We start from the raw sequence: 19,104 nt of genomic DNA, 5'->3' as shown, positions 1-19,104 counted from the left end.
TATTGGAAGGACACTGTTAGAATAATCTGGAATTGTTTTTACCTTTACAATAGTCATCATGAATACAGTGGTATTTATTCTTAAAATATCTCTTTGTAGATTTATAAAATTATTTCCTTTTCTGGAATGGCTGAAACAAATGGCACAGATCCTCAGATACACTGACTTGTGATCAAAATCAGCTGTTAAGTTGATGAAAAAACCACCCAAACTGAAAAGGAAGTCTGAGGTTTTCCATTCCAAGTAGTAGAATTAATTAACTTAATTAAAAACAGACCTTTTCTTTTTTTAAATAGGGCTCTAAAATTATTGAAAACTCTTGTTTTTGAAAACAAAGTCACATAAATACTGGCTTTCTAGAACAGATTCTCTAGGACATATTGCTACCACTTTATTACACAGCAGGACTAGAGGAAGGAATGCAACAGCAGACTCCATAGTAATAATTGACAATGAAATCCAGTTATTTAGTTTTAAAAATATGAGTCAATTTTTAAAACACTATAAACATGTTTTCATAGCATTGTAGAAAGTTGCTAGCAGAGAGCTTGGATTGGAACATAGGAAGCCTGGATTCATAGCCCCTTATGCAGTTGTACCTGTTTCTAAGTTAATTTCATCAGCCAAGGAAATACTCAGAGGGAAAAAGTAAATTTAGCTTTTTTTGTTGTTATTAATAATAGTATGATTAAATTTTCTCTAATATGCTGTTTGCTAAGTATTTATATTATGTTTCCATGGGAACTTTTTCTGTATGTATCTTTTTACTATTTCCCCAAAGAATGCAGTTATAAGACAAACATGAAATTTGGCAGTTAAATGAAGTAATGGTTATGGAATTTCAGAGGATAGAGAATTGAATTAAAATAGTCATCTACATTTTGGGTTTTTAAGTTGTTCATGTCAATCAAAATAGAACAACGCTTCTTCCAAGAAATGAATGTAGAAAAAGCTTTTCTTTGAAAAGAGGAAGAAAAGGGTATTTAATGTTTTTAAACTCCAATTCTTTTTTGGTTTAGTTTTGTTTTAATATTAGAAAGATAAATAATGGCAGACTTTAAAGAATATTTAAATGTATCATAATGTAAATAACCATCAAATGTTCATGATAAAATCAGTGAAGCTGAGCTTTCAAATGGTCTGGGGAATGACCACAACTAATAACAGCTTGTGCCAGACAAAAAATAAGGAACCTGTTACAGCCCTAGTCTGATTTACAATAAAATCATATCCTTTTATGATTAAGTTTTTACAGAGCAAATGGAGCTAAAAGGTAGCCTGTTTTGTTTTTTTGAGGGCTCCTGTTCTGGAATTATGAAAAGTAAAAAAGAAGATACTATAGATACTATGGCTATTACCCCTCTTTTCAGGGCAAACAAGCATTGACTCACAAAACTAGCTTTAAGTCCTATAGGATATAGCAAAACAATAACTGCAGGTTTCTTCAGGACAGTTCTTTCGAGTTCAGTGGCAACTATTAATAGGTTTTTATTTTTAAAAATACTGATTTTTTTATTAAAAAATAAAACAATCATTATATACTAGGCTGCTGCCTTTTCCCTGTGTTGAGAAAGAATCTTGTTTACAAACTGTTGCTTTTATATACAATTTAAATTTCTTTAAACAGGCCAGGCCATTCTCTGTAAATCTGGAGACATTATAATGCAGCATTTTATGATGACATGTTACTTTATATTGCCTGAGCCTGTTCTTACTGATGCTCAGGGTTGTTCTTGGTGATTTGTAATTACAGACCTAAAATACATTATGTGGGTACTTTACTTCCTGTTCTACATTTGTGTTTCAGGCTAAAGTAAGCCTGGAAACAAGATCCTTAGGAGATACAAACAGAGTGTGTAGAACATAGAACAAAATGTAGAACTACAATAAATGCCAACCAGCCTCTGCCAGGCACATTTTATAATTTATTAGAAGCAAATCTACACCATGAAGTTGAAAGAAAGATGAGGCCGGGCGCGGTGGCTCAAGCCTGTAATCCCAGCACTTTGGGAGGCCGAGACGGGTGGATCACGAGGTCAGGAGATCGAGACCATCCTGGCTAACACGGTGAAACCCCGTCTCTACTAAAAAAATACAAAAAACTAGCCGGGCGAGGTGGCAGGCGCCTGTAGTCCCAGCCACTCGGGAGGCTGAGGCAGGAGAATGGCGTAAACCCGGGAGGCGGAGCTTGCAGTGAGCTGAGATTCGGCCACTGCACTCCAGCCTGGGCGACAGAGCAAGACTCCGTCTCAAAAAAAAAAAAAAAAAAAAAAAAAAAAAAAAAAAAAAAAAAGAAAGAAAGATGAAGACACATGTCCAACACCTGGGATCAAGTGAAGAGTGGTATTAAAAAGTTTTAATATCCTGTTTTTATGAAAGTCTCCACATTATGGACAATGTAATTTTTTTTTTTTTTTTTTTTTGATACGGAGTCTCGCTCTGCCGCCCAGGCTGGAGTGCAGTGGCCGGATCTCAGCTCACTGCAAGCTCCGCCTCCCGGGTTCACCCCATTCTCCTGCCTCCGCCTCCCAAGTAGCTGGGACTACAGGCGCCCGCCTCGTCGCCCGGCTAGTTTTTTGTATTTTTAGTAGAGACGGGGTTTCACCGTGTTAGCCAGGATGGTCTCGATCTCCTGAGCTCGTGATCCGCCCGTCTCGGCCTCCCAAAGTGCTGGGATTACAGGCTTGAGCCACCGCGCCCGGCCCAATGTAATGTTTTATATGTAACTTGGATACATTTGATGTGGCTTTTTTGTTGTTTTGCAATCTGAGACACACCCTCTCCCCTGAGATAATGCGCAGCAACTTGAAAAGAAGGGAGTATGTGGAGAAAGCTAGAGGCAGGGTTCAGAAGCCTCCAGAAGAATAGTGCTCAATTCTCCTGTGAGGCTTCAAATTGACACTGTAGTTTCTGGTAAATAAACAATCTACTGTATCCAAAATCTGCATTTATATTTTTGGGAGCTTTTCCTTATCTTAAAACTATATAATATTAATTTTCCTTAAGTGATAACAGTCATGCATACTTTTAGGTAAAAGCAGTGATAACCCTTATAAGGTAAAACAACTGATCAATTTATGATATTAAGTGTTCAATTATCTGTCCCTGGGTCAATTCAAGTATAGTTTTAAGACTCCTCTCCATCACAGAACATTTCTGGGTGACCCCAAAATACTCCCTGCAAAATACTCAGGAGCACTTAACAAACACTGGGCATACAACTGTTTATTAGTGACTTATCTAATCAACTCTTTGAAATTATTTTTCTAGCTAAAGAGGCTACAACCATCGATTTGAGTATCCTCGCAGAAACTGCATCACCCAGTTTATCCAAAGAACCACAAATGGTTTCTGATAGAACTACACCAATCATCCCTTTAGTTGATGAATTACCTGTCATTCCAACAGAGTTCCCTCCTGTGGGAAATATTGTCGATTTTGAACAGAAAGCCACAGTCCAACCTCAGGCTGTCACAGATAGTTTAGCCACCAAATTACCCACACCAATTGGCAGTAGCAAGAAGCCTTGGGATATAGATGACTACTCACCTTCTGCTTCAGGACCTGTTGGAAAGCCAGACATATCAGAATTTAAGGACGAAGTGCTCCAAAGTACAACTGTCGTCTCTCATTATGCCACTGATTCATGGGATGGTGTCATGGAAGATACACAAACACAAGAATCGGTTACACAGATTGAACAAATAGAAGTGGGTCCTTTGGTAACATCAATGGAAATTTTAAAGCACATTCCTTCCAAGGAATTCCCTGTAACTGAAACACCATTGGTAACTGGAAGAATGACCCTGGAATCCAAAACTGAAAAGAAAACGGTAAGCACTGTTTCTGAATTGGTAACCATAGGTCACTACGGATTCACCTTGGGAGAAGAGGATGATGAAGATAGAACACTTACAGCTGGATCTGATGAGAGCACCTTGATCTTTGACCAAACGCCTGAAGCCATTACAGTGTCAAAGACTTCAGAAGACACCACCGACACGCAGTTAGAGGACTTGGAGACAGTCTCAGCATCCACAACTGTTTCACCTTTAATTATGCCCGACAATAATGGATCATCCATGGATGACTGGGAAGAAAGACAAACTAATGGTAGGATAATGGAAGATTTTTTTGGTAAATATCTGTCTACTACACCTTTTCCATCACAGCATCATACAAAAATAGAATTGTTTCCTTATTCTGGTGATAAAATATTAGTAGAAGGAATTTCCACAGTTATTTATCCTTCTCCACAAACACAAATGACACATAGGAGAGAAAGAACAGAAACACTAATACCAGAGATGAGAACAGATACTTATGTAGATGAAATACAAGAAGAGATCACTAAAAGCCCATTTATGGGAAAAACAGAAGAAGAAGACTTCTCTGGGATGAAACTCTCTACATCTCCCTCAGAGCCAATTCATGTTACAGAGTCTTCTGTGGAAATGACCAAGTCTTTTGATTTCCCAACATTGACAACAAAGTTAAGTGCAGAGCCAACAGAAGTAAGAGATATGGAGGAAGAATTTACAGCAACTCCAGGTACTATAAAATATGATGAAAATACTACAATAGTGCATTTGACCCATAGTACTTTAAGTGTTGAAGCAGCCACCATATCAAAATGGTCATGGGATGAAGATAATATAACATCCAAGCCTTTAGAATCTACAGAACCTTCAGCCTCTTCAAAATTGCCCCCTGCCTTACTCACAACTGTGGGGATGAATGGAAAGGATAAAGAAATCCCAAGTTTCACTGAAGATGGAGCAGATAAATTTACTCTTATTCCAGATAGTACTCAAAAGCAGTTAGAGGAGATTACTGATGAAGACATAGCAGTCCATGGAAAATTCACAATTAGATTTCAGCCAACTACATCAATTGGTATTGCAGAAAAGTCAACTTCGAGAGATTCTATAACTGAAGAAAAAGTTCCACCTATCACAAGCACTGAAGGCCGAGTTTATGCAACCACAGAAGGAAGTGCTTTGGGTGAAGTAGAAGATGTGGACCTCTCTAAGTCAGTATCTACTGTTCCCCAATTTGCACACACTTCAGAGGTGGAAGGATTAGCATTTGTTAGTTATAGTAGCACCCAAGAGCCTACTACTTATGTAGACTCTTCCCATACCATTCCTCTTTCTGTAATTCCCAAGACAGACTGGGGAGTGTTAGTACCTTCTGTTCCATCAGAAGATGAAGTTCTAGGTGAACCCTCTCAAGACATACGTGTCATTGATCAGATTCACCTTGAAGCGACTATTTCTCCGGAAACTATGAGAACAACAAAACTCACAGAGGGAACAACTCAGGAAGAATTCCCTTGGAAAGAACAGACTGCAGAGAAACCAGTTCCTGCTCTCAGTTCTACAGCTTGGACTCCCAAGGAGGCAGTAACACCACTGGATGAACAAGAGGGTGATGGATCAGCGTATACAGTCTCTGAAGACGAATTGTTGACAGGTTCTGAGAGGGTCCCAGTTTTAGAAACAACTCCAGTTGGAAAAATTGATTACAGTGTGTCTTATCCACCAGGTGCTATAACTGAGTACAAAGTGAAAACGGTTGAAGTGGTAACACTAACACCAAGCATTGGGCCAAAAGTATCTTTAAGTCCAGGGCCTGAACAAAAATATGAAACAGAAGGTAGTAGTACAACAGGATTTACGTCATCTTTGAGTCCTTTTAGTACCCACGTTACCCAGCTTATGGAAGAAACCACTACTGAGAAAATATCCCTAGAGGATATTGATTTAGGCTCAGGATTATTTGAAAAGCCCAGAGCTACAGAACTCATAGAAATTTCAACAATCAAAGTCACAGTTCCAAGTGATATTACCACTGCCTTCAGTTCAGTAGACAGACTTCACACAACTTCAGCACTCAAGCCAACTTCCGCGATTACTAAGAAACCACCTCTCATCGACAGGGAACCTGGTGAAGAAACAACCAGTGACATGGTAATCATTGGAGAATCAACATCTCATATTCCTCCTACTACCCTTGAAGATATTGTAGCTAAGGAAACAGAAACCGATATTGATAGAGAGTATTTCACGACTTCAAGTCCTCCCGCTACACAGCCAACAAGACCACCCACTGTGGAAGACAAAGAGGCCTTTGGACCTCAGGCATTTTCTACACCACAGACCCCAGCAAGGACAAAATTCCACCCTGACATTAATGTTTATATTATTGAGGTCAGAGAAAACAAGACAGGTAAGTCTTTGCTTTCTAGACTGCCATTGAAGGCAATCCACATTTTATCTTGAAAGTTACTTTTGGGAAAAAAAAAATCAACATACCAAATGCTGCCATTAGAAGATAACTGGAGTGTGAAAAATAAATGTTTTAGCTTCATATATTTGTACAAGAATTGGAAGAATATGTTAAACAATGTGGAAGAATGTTAGATACAATTTTATGTTAAAAGTCATAAGAAGCCCTGCTTTGTCATCTAATATAACCAAATCATCACTGTTACATCACTTCAGAACATGCAGAACAAAATGTTTTAATTTCAGTGTCTTTTCATACATTACTACTCAAGTGTAGCACTAGACTGTGTTAACATTCCATTGGTCTTTAACTATTAACCTTCAGTACTTACAATGTGGATGGCTAAAATGGTTTTGCATATCCCTAAGGTTAACAGAAAGATATTTAAAGATTTGCTTTGGTTTTTCTTTTCCAGGATTTTACAGGTTTATTATATGACTTGTGTGGTGGGTAATAGGTCTCTAATGTAAGTGTTATTTTAATGTAAATGCAACATATTCTTATGCTGTTGTTTTGGGGTATTATACTGTGGTTTTATCTATTTAGAGCAAATACAACCTAGCTTAGTTGTAGGGAGTATTATAGTTTATTGTATTAAATGTAATTTCGGAAGGTGGCTATGTATGCATTATCCTTGCTTCCTAAAAATCAGGCTGTAACGTTGTTTATTTTATGATTTAATTATTTTTTACCGCTAGGAATATTTGTGATGCCTTCTATTCCACTCAAATATTTTAGCTCTCTGACAGAACCCTTAAAAGCTGTTTGTTTACATTGATTAATACTTGCAGTTGTCATGATCAAATATGATTTATTGCTGTCTAAAGGTGAGACCCCACCATCTTTTACATTTGATAAGCTGAGTTGAGAATATATAGCAAATGCAGTTCAATAAATCAATTCAGGTTTGTCTCTTTCTAATTTAGAAATTAAGATCATGGATTTTTGTTAATTTGCTGTATTCTCATTTTCATATAGAATTAAATGAATAAGTATTCATGTTTTTCTTGACCTGGCTCTGAGAAGACAGAATAGAAGAATTTTTTTTTTTTTTTTTTTTTTTTTTTTTTTTAAGCAAGGTTTCTCTCTTACTGTTGGAATATTCCCTTTCAAGTATCATTTTTCTGAAGACTGATGCTATCCTCATTAGAGTGCTCAGGAGTGCACCTATTGGAAACAAACAAGTAGCGTTATTGTGAAGTGTGTTTGCATGTTGTGCTGTTGGTGGAAACTTCATGGCTTCTATAGGTTTCTACTCTCCAGAATTTTCTGTGTGAAAACTTTCTTGTCAGTGAATAGTAGAGAAGACACCCACAGAATATTAAAATTAATCTCCACTTCCCAATACAGTTTAAAAAGGTTAGGATTTGATCATGGTTTTCTTGCTAATGATATTGTTTCTTGGAAACCATAACATATTTCCTCTTTTCTACATCCTTTTCCATCTCTCGGAACCGATGTAGGAAAGAGAAAATGAATTGCCAAGACATCGGAATGAGGATTGCGTTAGTAAGGCTGGAAAAGAGACAGGAATATAACTATGAAAGGAAAAAAAAAAAAAAAAAAAGAGAAGCAAAAAGTAAATGACTACTAACACTTAGTTTCATAATTCAAACAAATACTTGAATGGATATGCAGATTGTTTTTCAATTGATATGATCCTGTTAGTGTAGATAATAAGTTGAGTTGAATAATATAAAATCCTGTAAAAATGTTCTGCATTTAAAAACTCTTCTAAGTGGGAAACTGCCAGTTAAAGTTAGGATAGTCAAATTACAAAATGGAAAAAGTGAAACTTGATCTCTCTGAAAGAATTGGCAGTCATCAGCAAAAAAGAACTAAGTTATAAATGGTTACTGGAAATGGAGGGTCTGAGTAAGCTAAATCTGAAACAATTTATTGCAAAGGTGTATATTTATAAGCGAATTGTGGACTTGATTCAGCTAGACCTGGGAGACATATATAGTTGTTTCTTCTCCTTACTTCTGCTTCTAAAATGTGGGACTATAATCCACCTTCAAATTAATTTTGTTTTGTATAATAATAATGGGTCAGAAAACTGTGCAATACTTGGTTACTTCCATCAGGCAGAATTCTAATGTGAGAGTGTGTGTATGTGTGTACAGGGGAGGGGATGTATCTGTGGAATAATTATGTATCTACCTACCTACCTACCTACCTACCTACCTGTCATCATCTGTATTTTTATGTGTTCTGTATATGCTGTTCTCCTTAACTAAAAGCATTGTTTATTGTCTTCATAAGACAATGAAGTTTACTCACCTCTAACTGCTCACCTATACTAATATTATTTATTTTCTATGAGAAATTTTATCCTCCAACATTTTGAGCTTTGGCAAGGGAAAATCCTAAAGCAGATGTTCAATTAATGAGTTTCAAGGCAGGTGTATACCTTAATAAGGAAAAGTGCATATGTGCCTGGAGAACTAACCTTTTTATGTATCAAGGCACCGTTTTCCAGACTGGAAAGTCCTTGGTGCGTGTGTGAACTTGTGTAAATCTATTCACAGGAATAGAATATACCTTTATATATACTATATATCCAAGTAAGCAAAAATACCACCCATGCTATTCTAAACCCAGGCATTCAATAATTTTTTGCTGCATTCAGCGAGTCATATTAATCTTTTTTTTTTTTTTTTTTTTTTTTTTCTTTTTACTACTATGAAACAAAACATGCTACTCAGGACACACTTATGTTATACTTGCTCAAATGGATCTTAATAGCAACTTACGGTGCTGTTGCTAGAGGGCAACTGTAGTTAGCAGTTAAAAAAATCTGAAGGAACTTTTCAGCTCATAAAAGTTTTATGAGCTGAAAAATGCTATGGGGTGTGTTTAACAGTGTTTCAGGGGATACTGAAAACTTTACTCCTGTCTATTTCAGAAGTAATTTGCACACCTGCATTTTGAAAAATTATTGAAAGGCTTTCTTTGTGAACATGCATGAAGGCCAGAATTTGAAGGTGTAGGAAGAGTTTCTTTAACTCTAGACTTTCTTTTTTAAAGAGCACTCCTCTAAATCATCTAAAATGTCACAAGGTAGTGGAACAGAACTGCGAATGTTTTTAAAAACCGACAAATAGGTATTTTTAAATCAAAGAATAATTTAGAAATGTATGGATATTAAATACCAATGTTATTATGCAAATGCTCATAGTTATAACCTTAAAATAGGCAGCTTATTACCTTTTTTAACAAGCAAATTCATATATGCTACTTACTATGTGTCAGGCCAGGTTGATGCTGTCTTGTTAGGTGTTCTTTTTCCTACTGGTTTTATAACTTATATCTTCCTAAATGTATGTGTGCAGATGCAAAGCAATATTAAATTAAATGATGGAAAGATTAAGATGTTGGTAAAATTATTAGTGTAATGCTATTAAAGACTACTTAGATTTTGAGAAATATACAAAAAGCTAAAGACTTATTGTCTAAATATGGTGTTATGGACAGGATAAAGAACAAGGAACATTGGCTCTGAGGGCAGGAGACATCTGGGCAGATACCAATATTTACATCATTGATTGCAGAGTCATCACTTTTTTTTTTTTTTTTTTTTTTTTTTTTTTGAGATGGAGTCTTGCTCTGTCACCCAGGCTGGAGTACAGTGGGGTGATCTTGGCTCACTGCAATCTCTGCCTCCTGGGTTCAAGCGATTCTCCTGCCTCAGCCTCCCAAGTAGCTGGGATTACAGGTGACCACCACCATGCCTGGTGAATTTTTGTATTTTTAGTAGAGACAGGGTTTCACCATCTTGTCCTGGCTGGTCTTGAACTCCTGACCTCGTGATCCACCTGCCTCAGCCTCCCAAAGTGTTGGGATTACAGGCGTGAGCCACTGCACCCAGCCAAGTCATCACTTTTTAAAAGGTAATGTTTATTTAAGATAGTCTCATATAATTTTTTTAAATCACGTATTTCCTATTTTTATAGAATTTTATAGAAAGTTTTAATTATAGAAAAATTATTTTCTGATTTGTTATTATAAGATCCAGGTCCTTTCTTCAAACAAAATGTTATCGAGAGTCCCCGTATCTTGAACAGACAAAAGAGTAGCTGTGTTGGTTAATGTTTTAGGGGGACATCGGGGGCCTCACTTCCTTGGGACCTCTTCCTCATCTCCTGTGGTGGTTTCTAAAATAACATGTACCTCAGAACACAGCTAGAAAAAGAATGATATCTAGACAATTCAAAATAAAGCAAAAACAGTGACTCATTCCTGAGAGAATTAAGTTATTAAAAGTAAAAATGTTTCAAAAATTGGTCTGATTATCTATATCTTTATCTCATTATAATGATACACATTTAACATTTACCTTTGAATAGCACTATGCATGGTGCTGAATAAAACACATTAAACAAATATTGTTTCAATCTTATTGATGCCTATATGTCATCAAGATAATATATAATGGTATGTCAGAGCCTCACATGTATGTGCAAAACTAAGTCATCATCAAATTCACACTTCGGGTTTAATACTTTCAGACCACTTTTTCTGTATATTATCATGTCTAAACCTCAAAGATAATTTGTGAGACAACTAGGGAAAGCAGATAGGCAAACGAAGGTACACTGAGTCTGACATTCTTGGCATTGGGTCTAGCAGCCCTGGCCCTCTTTGGAGCATTGTTGCTATAAAGTGATTCTCTCCCCTGATGAGCTCTGAGAAAACAACCACCCCCTGCCCAATCGCTTAGGTACTGCCCTGTCTATCAATTCCTGAAAGAGCAAACTCTGGGAAGACTGGTTTCTCATTGGCATTCTAGTGGTTTGTTAAGAGTATATAATATAGATTTGGTTGCTGCTAATATGGGGCACTATGCATGCTATTCAGATACCTGACATAGCAAGGAAAGCGCGTGCTGAAATTGGTAGTATGTTATTCTGCAGTTCTGGGCAGCTTCTTTCCTGTAGAATTTTGGAGCACATCTCTGAAAGTGGATCGGTCTGGTGCCTGCACACTTCCATGGTTCCTTTTCCTGAGCTCCAACTGTGGCTTTCTGCCAGAGAAGCACATTTTTCTGCAGAGAATTAGGATGGCTTCCCCCATCTCTCACGGACTGTCCCTTGTCTAGAAAAGAATCGAGTTCCTCTTCTATTAGTCAAATAAAAGGGAAGAGAATGTTTGTCTTCCTTTCCTTTCTGTAGTGTTAAGAAAATAAAATGACCGTAATGATTCTAAATTATCAGTGAGCTTAACACTGTACTATAGACCAAAGAGTACCTTTTAAAAAAGTCCTTTGAGGTGAAATATTTTGTATATATAACAAATAGATGCACATATAAACACACACATATAGAATCTCAATATTTTAACACTTCTTTGAGTAGTTTTACTAACCCACTAACCTTGAGAAAAAAGTTAAGAAATTGAAAGCATTTTCTTCAAAGGTTAAGGTTTAACAATAAAAGGTGTTACTTTGATAACCAAAAGGAACTTTATCTTCTTCCTAAAATGAAACAATGCCTATTCTGAAAGTGGCACTTACAGTTACAATTTGCCATTATCAAAGCTACCACTGAGGTAGGGACATTATCTAAAACAAATACCACTTAGCATTTATTGGCAGTTACCTTGAGAGAGACCCATGCACCATCTTCTAGCAGAGCACAGTCAATCAAATCACCTTCAGGTAAAGCTATAGCATGTCTAGTCCTTCGACAGATATTAAAGGTGGTCATAAAAGAAACATAAACCATAGACTGTGCTCCTAAGGCCTTTAAGTGCATATTGGCCAGTTAACAGTAACAGTCAAATACCATTGTCATACTAAAACATATAGTTACACAGTAGGTAGTATGGTATGACCGATTGTGAATGATAGGTGAGGTCAGAAAAGGAAGGAATCAATAATGGCAGGAAGTTACAGAATATTTCATGAGAAGGAGGAGACTTATGCCAGTCTCTGTTGGAGGGATAGATTACAATCCAATTATGAGAGGCCAGTTATTAGCCAATTGCTTCCCAACTTAGGCTCACCAGTGGGGTTAAGGAGCCCCAAGTATAAACAGTTGTTTTTCTAAATAGAGCTTCTAAACAGCTTCTGAAGGAGGCCGTGTCATCCCAGCACTATTTGACATGGCCTGCTTCCAAAGCTGAGTACCTTCATAGGCTTCACGCAGAAACTAGTACAGTTTCTGGAAACCAGAGTTATTCTCCCAGCTTCTTGAGGAAGGAGTGTTCTCACACTTTACTGAGCTTCAGTGATTCATACATTTTGATACGACAGCATGTTCTGTGGGTTAAGTACATTTACCTTTTCAGAATATATTCCCATGAAGTATCATGGTTCAGAACTACACACTTACAAAGTTAAATGGCATAAAACTACTTTGTAAAAAGTGCTTACACTCTCTAAAAGGTGATTTAAAGGTTTATAACATCTCAATTCAAGTGAATACTGAATCAGTAGGATTATAGAGCAGGTGCTCTAAGTTAGGGAATCTGGAGTCAGTCTCTCCTTTGCTTACGTGCAATGTGGACCCAGGGATTTCTCAGTTTTTCTGTCAGAATTTTTAACATGGTAAAATGGCTATTACTATATGGAATGATATTTTCCTAAACTTTGACATATACTCTTTCTCCAAATCACAGGGTTTATGAAACAAAGATACACACACACACACACACACACACACACACACACACACACACACAGATAATATACAGATACATTTTTTCTAATTTATTTAACAGTCAAATAATGACAATATACTAACTACAGTAGAACTGGATTTTTTTGAAGTAGATTCTAGTTAATATTCTGAACCAACATGGAGATGTAGTTAGTTTGTTTTGTAGGATACATGGAAGAGGCAGTTAATGTGGTAGTAAGAGCCTTTGGAAAGAGACCTGGGTTCACTGTCAACATTGGTACAGGAGCCACTCTGTATCCACAATTCTGCATCCTCTGATTTGACCAAACATGGATAAAGAATATTTGAAAAAAAAAAAAAAAAAAGCCACCACAATAACAAAGAACAATACAACAGTAAAAAATAACACAAATCAAACCCCAACACACTATAATAACTATACAGCATTTACATTGTATTAGGTATTATAAGTAATTTAGAGACAATTTAAAGTATATGTATATGAATGTATGTGTAGGATTCCTGCAAACACCGTGTCATTCTATAGAAAGGACTTGAATACCATGGATTTTGGTATCCTTGGGGGTCCTAGAACCAATCCCCCTTGGCTATTGAAAGATAACTCTATTTACAGTCTGTTTGGTCTTGTATAAATTACTTAACCTGCACAGGCCTCAGTGGTTACATAATTAAAAATTTATAATAATACTACAACCTCACCACATTGCTTAAAGAAGGGGATCTCAGAGTGATTGCCACATGCAAGTCGCTGTGACAGGTATTTCACACATTTAATACTCCTTCAGTGACTAGAAAGCCCCAAGCACAATGCCTGATACATAGTAATGACTTAGTACAAATTAATCCCCTATGGGCTTTAAAAATTATTTCATTTCCAACTTCTAAGTACAGGAAAATATAGGCTGTTTTGTACTAAATAGGTAAAAGCCAAATGATCTTAAAATTCAAGATCATTTATGCCACAAGGAGCCAAGTATAATTGTACTTTAGTGTCTGCTTGACTGAAATAACTTCTTAAAATTTGAACCCGACATAGGTTGTGTTTTTTTGGGTGGTGCCATTTTGGGTGCAAATCAGAAGCAGCTGCAGCCCTTATTTAAAATTTAAATGTAGTATTGGCTCTATAGGACCTAAGAGTAGAATTTATTAGCTTTTTGCTTTTTCTCAGGTGTGAAAGTTGGGCTTATGATTTTGATAACTACCAATTTAATTTTTTTTCTCATAAAAATCATTTTACAAATTCTCGATACATTTCCCCAGGTATTGGGCCTAGCTTCTTGCATATTTATAGAATGGATGGACATTCCCTGCTGTCTTTTTGTTGTTGTCAAGGAAACCCCCAGTTCTCTACACAGGGATTACATTCTTCTTTCTTAATAGCTCTTAGATCGTTCATTTGTGCAATGAATAAAAAATGTATTCACAGGTCCAGACAGTGTTCGGAACTTTTTTGGTGGGTGAGGGGCGTAGCTAAGGGGAGAGACGTGCCTGGTGAGAGGAGCAATAGGAATAAAAGAAAAGGAAAAAGAAATGCTTGCTGAGGTTCCATTTTAATGAGGTAAAGCTGAAAAATTTATGCTTTAAAAAAGACATTGCCTGTTTTTGTCAGTTTAGAAACTGTATAACATTACTTTTCATCGAGGCCAGTGTTTCATGTACAAAAATGTTAGTTATTAAGTGGCTTCGTTAACAGAATGGTTCCAAGAATGGGGCCTAGGTTGGTGGGAGTGGGATGGACGAGGGAGTAGTGATATGTTTTAGTAGAAACTATTTTCTCATTTCTGTTGAAGTATTTTGAATTTTTTACAACCTAATTGAGGTGATATAAAATATGAATATTCCTTCATCCTGGGGCATCATGTGGACATCTGAGAAATCATTGATTACATTAAAAATGGTATTCCTTAGAGAGAGAGTGCCAGTATTTAGACCTTTTGAGTATGAATCAGGAGGGAAACACACATCCATTGACAAGAAGATGGATATAATTATTTTTTAAGAGTGATTTGATCCTTTGGAGGAAAATAAATTCTGGTGGACCTTCTAAGTAACTGCTAGAATGATTGGGTAATGTATCCAGCTTTTGATTCTCCATAAATAATGTAAGTCTTAACAAGGAGATTTTAAACTAGAAAAAAGGAATCTCTGGAGTGAGAGGAAAAGTTTGATTGTATTTCAGTATCTATGTCTATGAAAAGTTGATACACGGCATCACTGTGTTATACCCAAACTTGCTTATACACATGTATAACCAGTACACAGTAAGTACCATGACTGGCTTTTAGTGATTTTATCTTTTTACCTTGTAGTACAGTCTCCCTGGTGTCTCACAAGGGTAGTTTACTAACTTTGGCCATGTGCTTCATGTAGTAGGTTTCTGGAGGTTTTGTTTTTTCTAAGATGGGAAAGGGAAAAGGTAATGTATTTTTCTGGAGAGTATATTGGAATATAGTATAATCATCATTTTCACTATGCTGCACTTCGGGATGGTTGTCTATTGTATTTTTTAAATAAGAAAACAAAATCTTTTTGTTACACATTAAAATAAAATTCATTTTAATAAAGAAATGTGATCCTAATATATCTCTGCTGAGTAGATTGGTATACATTTACATTTAATTAAAAACTCTTAAACTTAAATTGTAAAATTCCCCAAAGAGAATGTGAACTTTAACCAGCTGCCTATGCATCTTAGCAACTATGTTTTGTGTCTGGTAACAGTATGACTGGAAGACTTGTGCTCTGTCTACAAAACTTTCTTATGAAGTACTTAAAAATACTTGGTGAATAATTTGAGGTCAGCTAGCAATAAAGCTTTGTGTGAAATGTCATTAAAAAAGCCTATTAACCATGGTACTGGTATATTCAAGTCAAGCTGTTAAAATACATTCATATAAACATAGAAAAGATTATGCATACACTCTGTAGAGTTCTGTGGTTTGACTCTTGAAATCCAAATAAAAGTTATATTGCTTTTTGAGTAAAATTCTAGAATAGAGCAGTCTTTTATAAGACTAAGAGCTTCATCTAAGAGCTTGGAATGTCAATTACACCACTGGGTTGCTCTGTTCCTGCAAAATAGAGCAGATCACCATTTCGGAATGAGATACCTTCTCTCACAATAGCACAGGTGTACCCTCCACCCCCTTACTATACACCACAAAGAAACGTTTCTGGTTTATAATAATCTCTGTTGAGATTCTTGAATAACGTGTGTGGTGGGTGGAGGTGGTGACAGGAAATGGGGATGAAGAGGTAATTTCAGAGGAAGAATAAACTAAGGGGGCAAGTAGGATTTGGTAAGATGCAAGGGGTTAGTGACAGACATTTGGGTGACAGGGCAGGGAAAAATTTATCTGCATATATTAATAGTAGATAGGTTCTATACCCCACCTCTCTCTGCTATGAGATGTTAAAAGTATGGGAAGAAATAAACTATACTGACAGAATAAAATTTAGATTGTATGTATAAGAAATGTCAGCAGAAAATTTTAACTTTAAAGCCCTAGGTAATTAACATTTCTCTCTCCTTCAAACTGATATTAAGAAATCCAGCCAGGTGCAGTGGTACACACCTGTAATCCCAGCACTTTGGGAGGCTGAGGCAGGAGGATTGCTCAAACACAAGAGTTTGAGGCTGCCTGTAATGGTACTCCTGCACTCCAGCCTGGGCGACAGATCAACACCGTGTCTAAAAGAAAAATTCAGTAAAACCATTTGCAAGTTGTCACGACTTATTTAAAGAATAATAATAGTTGCTTAATTGTGAGACTATTACTTTCAGAAAAAGGAAAAAAAATAATTTCAACTCCCATTTTGCATATTTTTTGAAATTAAAGAATTCCCATTTAGTAGACAATTTTTTTTCTAGGGATCTAATATACGACATTAAGACTGTAGTTAATAAAATTGTATTGTATGAGGGATTTTGTTAAATAAGTAAATTTCAGTTGCTCTTCTCACAAAAAGATGGTATATATGTTAATCTGCTTCCTTTTACCATCTATATATATCCCATAACATCATATTGTAAACCTCAAATACACAATAGTTTATTTTAGAAAAAGAAAATTTCTATCATACTTATTAAATGAGCATATTATTTTATTTATATGTAGATTTTCTTCTCAATTACTTAATTTATTTTGATGTGCTGCCAGCTTCCTGATGAGAAACGTAAGATGAAACTGCATAATACATTTCTGTTTTCTACCATTTCAAAGGCAAATCAGACCAAATAGTTGCGAGGTGGGTGGAGAAAGGAATCCTAATCTAAATTCAATGGTTGGTACATTTGCAATAAGTACATTCAGAAAGTTTCCCATTAAAATAGGGGAAAAGAGTGTAGTAAGGCCAGTTCTCTAACTTACTGGCGGGAATGTTTGTTTCAGAGAGAGAGAGAGAGGAAGGGGGCAAGGAGAGACTTGGAAAGTACACTTCGGTCTCTCTGAAGTTGACAAGAGAGTGTTTGCCCTAGGGTCTCATATATAACAGGCACTTAGTAGATTTTGAGAAATCAATTAGCACCTGAAGAGATATACATTCAGGTCATGCATGGTTGTGGTTGTAGTGAATTACATTTTGTATGCAAAAACCAATATGAAGCAATGCTGTGTTTGTGCAATGTATGCAAAGATTCTGTCTCTGATATGCTTGTACTGCTGTGATTGAAACATTATCATATTTATTTAGGTTGGAAAATGGAATTTACTACATCAGACAGTTGGGTTTTTGGTGCGAAATTCTGGTATGATAGTCTAAAATGGCAAGGAAGTCCTTACAGATCTATGAGCAATTGGAAGTGTTAGAGTTCTTGCTCTGAGTAGAATATGAACTAAAAGAATACTATACTTTGTTAATTGGAGCTAAAATCAGAAACTGTAAAGTGAATGCCATAGTCTTTAGTAGAATTAAGTGTTCTTAATATGAGTTGATAGTTAGCTAAATTATTGTATAGTTCTGATTTACAATTAGAGTTCTTCTTTATTTTCTTTCCTGGAAAAACAAAACAAACAAACAAATAAAACATTTCAGTGAGCATTATGACCATCCATCAGTTTCTTACCATACTGACATGTGACATGTTGGCATACTTTTGTGTCTTCTCTCTCTGCTTTCCTCCACCCCACTTTTTTTTAGAGCCACGAACATACTTGACAGAACTTCCATCTGTAATTACTCAATAAGAAGATCATGAGATATGTTTGTATCAGTCTTATTTTTTTAAAGTAAAGAATTTACTTAGAAACTCAAGTAAATCTATAATAGGAATGAGGGTTTTTACTCTATTCTTGGCCTAGGAGTTTGTAAATATACAATATTGATCAGATATTTCCTTATTTATCCTTGTGTTTGGCTGGAGAAACTTGGCTGAATGGCTCGTTTTAACTTCATTATTTACAAAAGGGTATAAAATATGATAGAGGTTCTTTATATGCTTGACACTGACCTGTATTTCTTACTTAAAATCTTTTTTCTGTATTTAAATGAAAGTTTTGGTGTCACCAAACAGGGTAAGTAAGAATTTAGTGTAGCTGTGTCTAATATTTCTTAATCATGAATTCTAGTTTTATTTAAGTCTAATGAAGCAAAATAAAAGGGTTGCTTGTATGTGAAATGATAGTATGAGCAGTTTAAGATATGCACATTTTTAAACTCCAGTTAAATCCCATGAAATCGTACTGAATAGTTTAACTGAGTCTGGCTTAATTCAACTATATTCAAATAGTTTTAGCAATGAGAGACTCCTGGCTTAGATAAAAATTATTGATGTGAATATTTCAAGAGATTCTTTAGTACAGAAGGCATTTTAAATGCTGCCTCTCATATAGTTTAAACATTTTCTTCACATTCTTTTTTCATAGCATAAAGTTTACCTTCAATGCAAACTGTATTAAGAGGATGTTATCATCTCAATATTTTATGGTGTCCTATTTTAAAACATATACACCATGGATACTATATATAAGATCAGAGTAACAACTTTAGTGACCTAATATTGAAGAAACCTAGTCTTTTTAATTATATATATTTTTAAATGACAAGGCATTTAATCATTTCCCTGCGCTTGGCAATTGCTAATAATTGCAACATCTGTGTCAGAAGTAATCTGTATTCATTTTATGTTTTCATAATATACTAGAGTTATATATTTATCTCACTTCTCTTT

At 35.8% G+C, this 19,104-nt stretch overlaps 1 protein-coding gene across 3 annotated transcripts in view; it reads left to right on the top strand.

The window, feature by feature from the left end:
- The window catches only part of VCAN (versican), a 112,048-nt gene that overhangs the window by 45,201 nt on the left and 47,743 nt on the right, over positions 1-19,104 (top strand). The window contains exon 7 of one of the 3 annotated variants that reach the window (XM_010385637.2): positions 3,271-6,231. The exons of the other annotated variants lie outside the window; for them this stretch is intronic. Within the exon in view, the coding sequence (XP_010383939.2) occupies positions 3,271-6,231 (2,961 nt within the window). The remainder of the gene's footprint in view (positions 1-3,270; positions 6,232-19,104) is intronic. 3 annotated transcript variants of the gene reach the window in all.

Source organism: Rhinopithecus roxellana, chromosome 3 (genome assembly GCF_007565055.1).
Source record: "Rhinopithecus roxellana isolate Shanxi Qingling chromosome 3, ASM756505v1, whole genome shotgun sequence".
Classification (NCBI taxonomy): domain Eukaryota; kingdom Metazoa; phylum Chordata; class Mammalia; order Primates; family Cercopithecidae; genus Rhinopithecus; species Rhinopithecus roxellana.
This window is presented reverse-complemented; position numbering and strand designations above follow the sequence as displayed.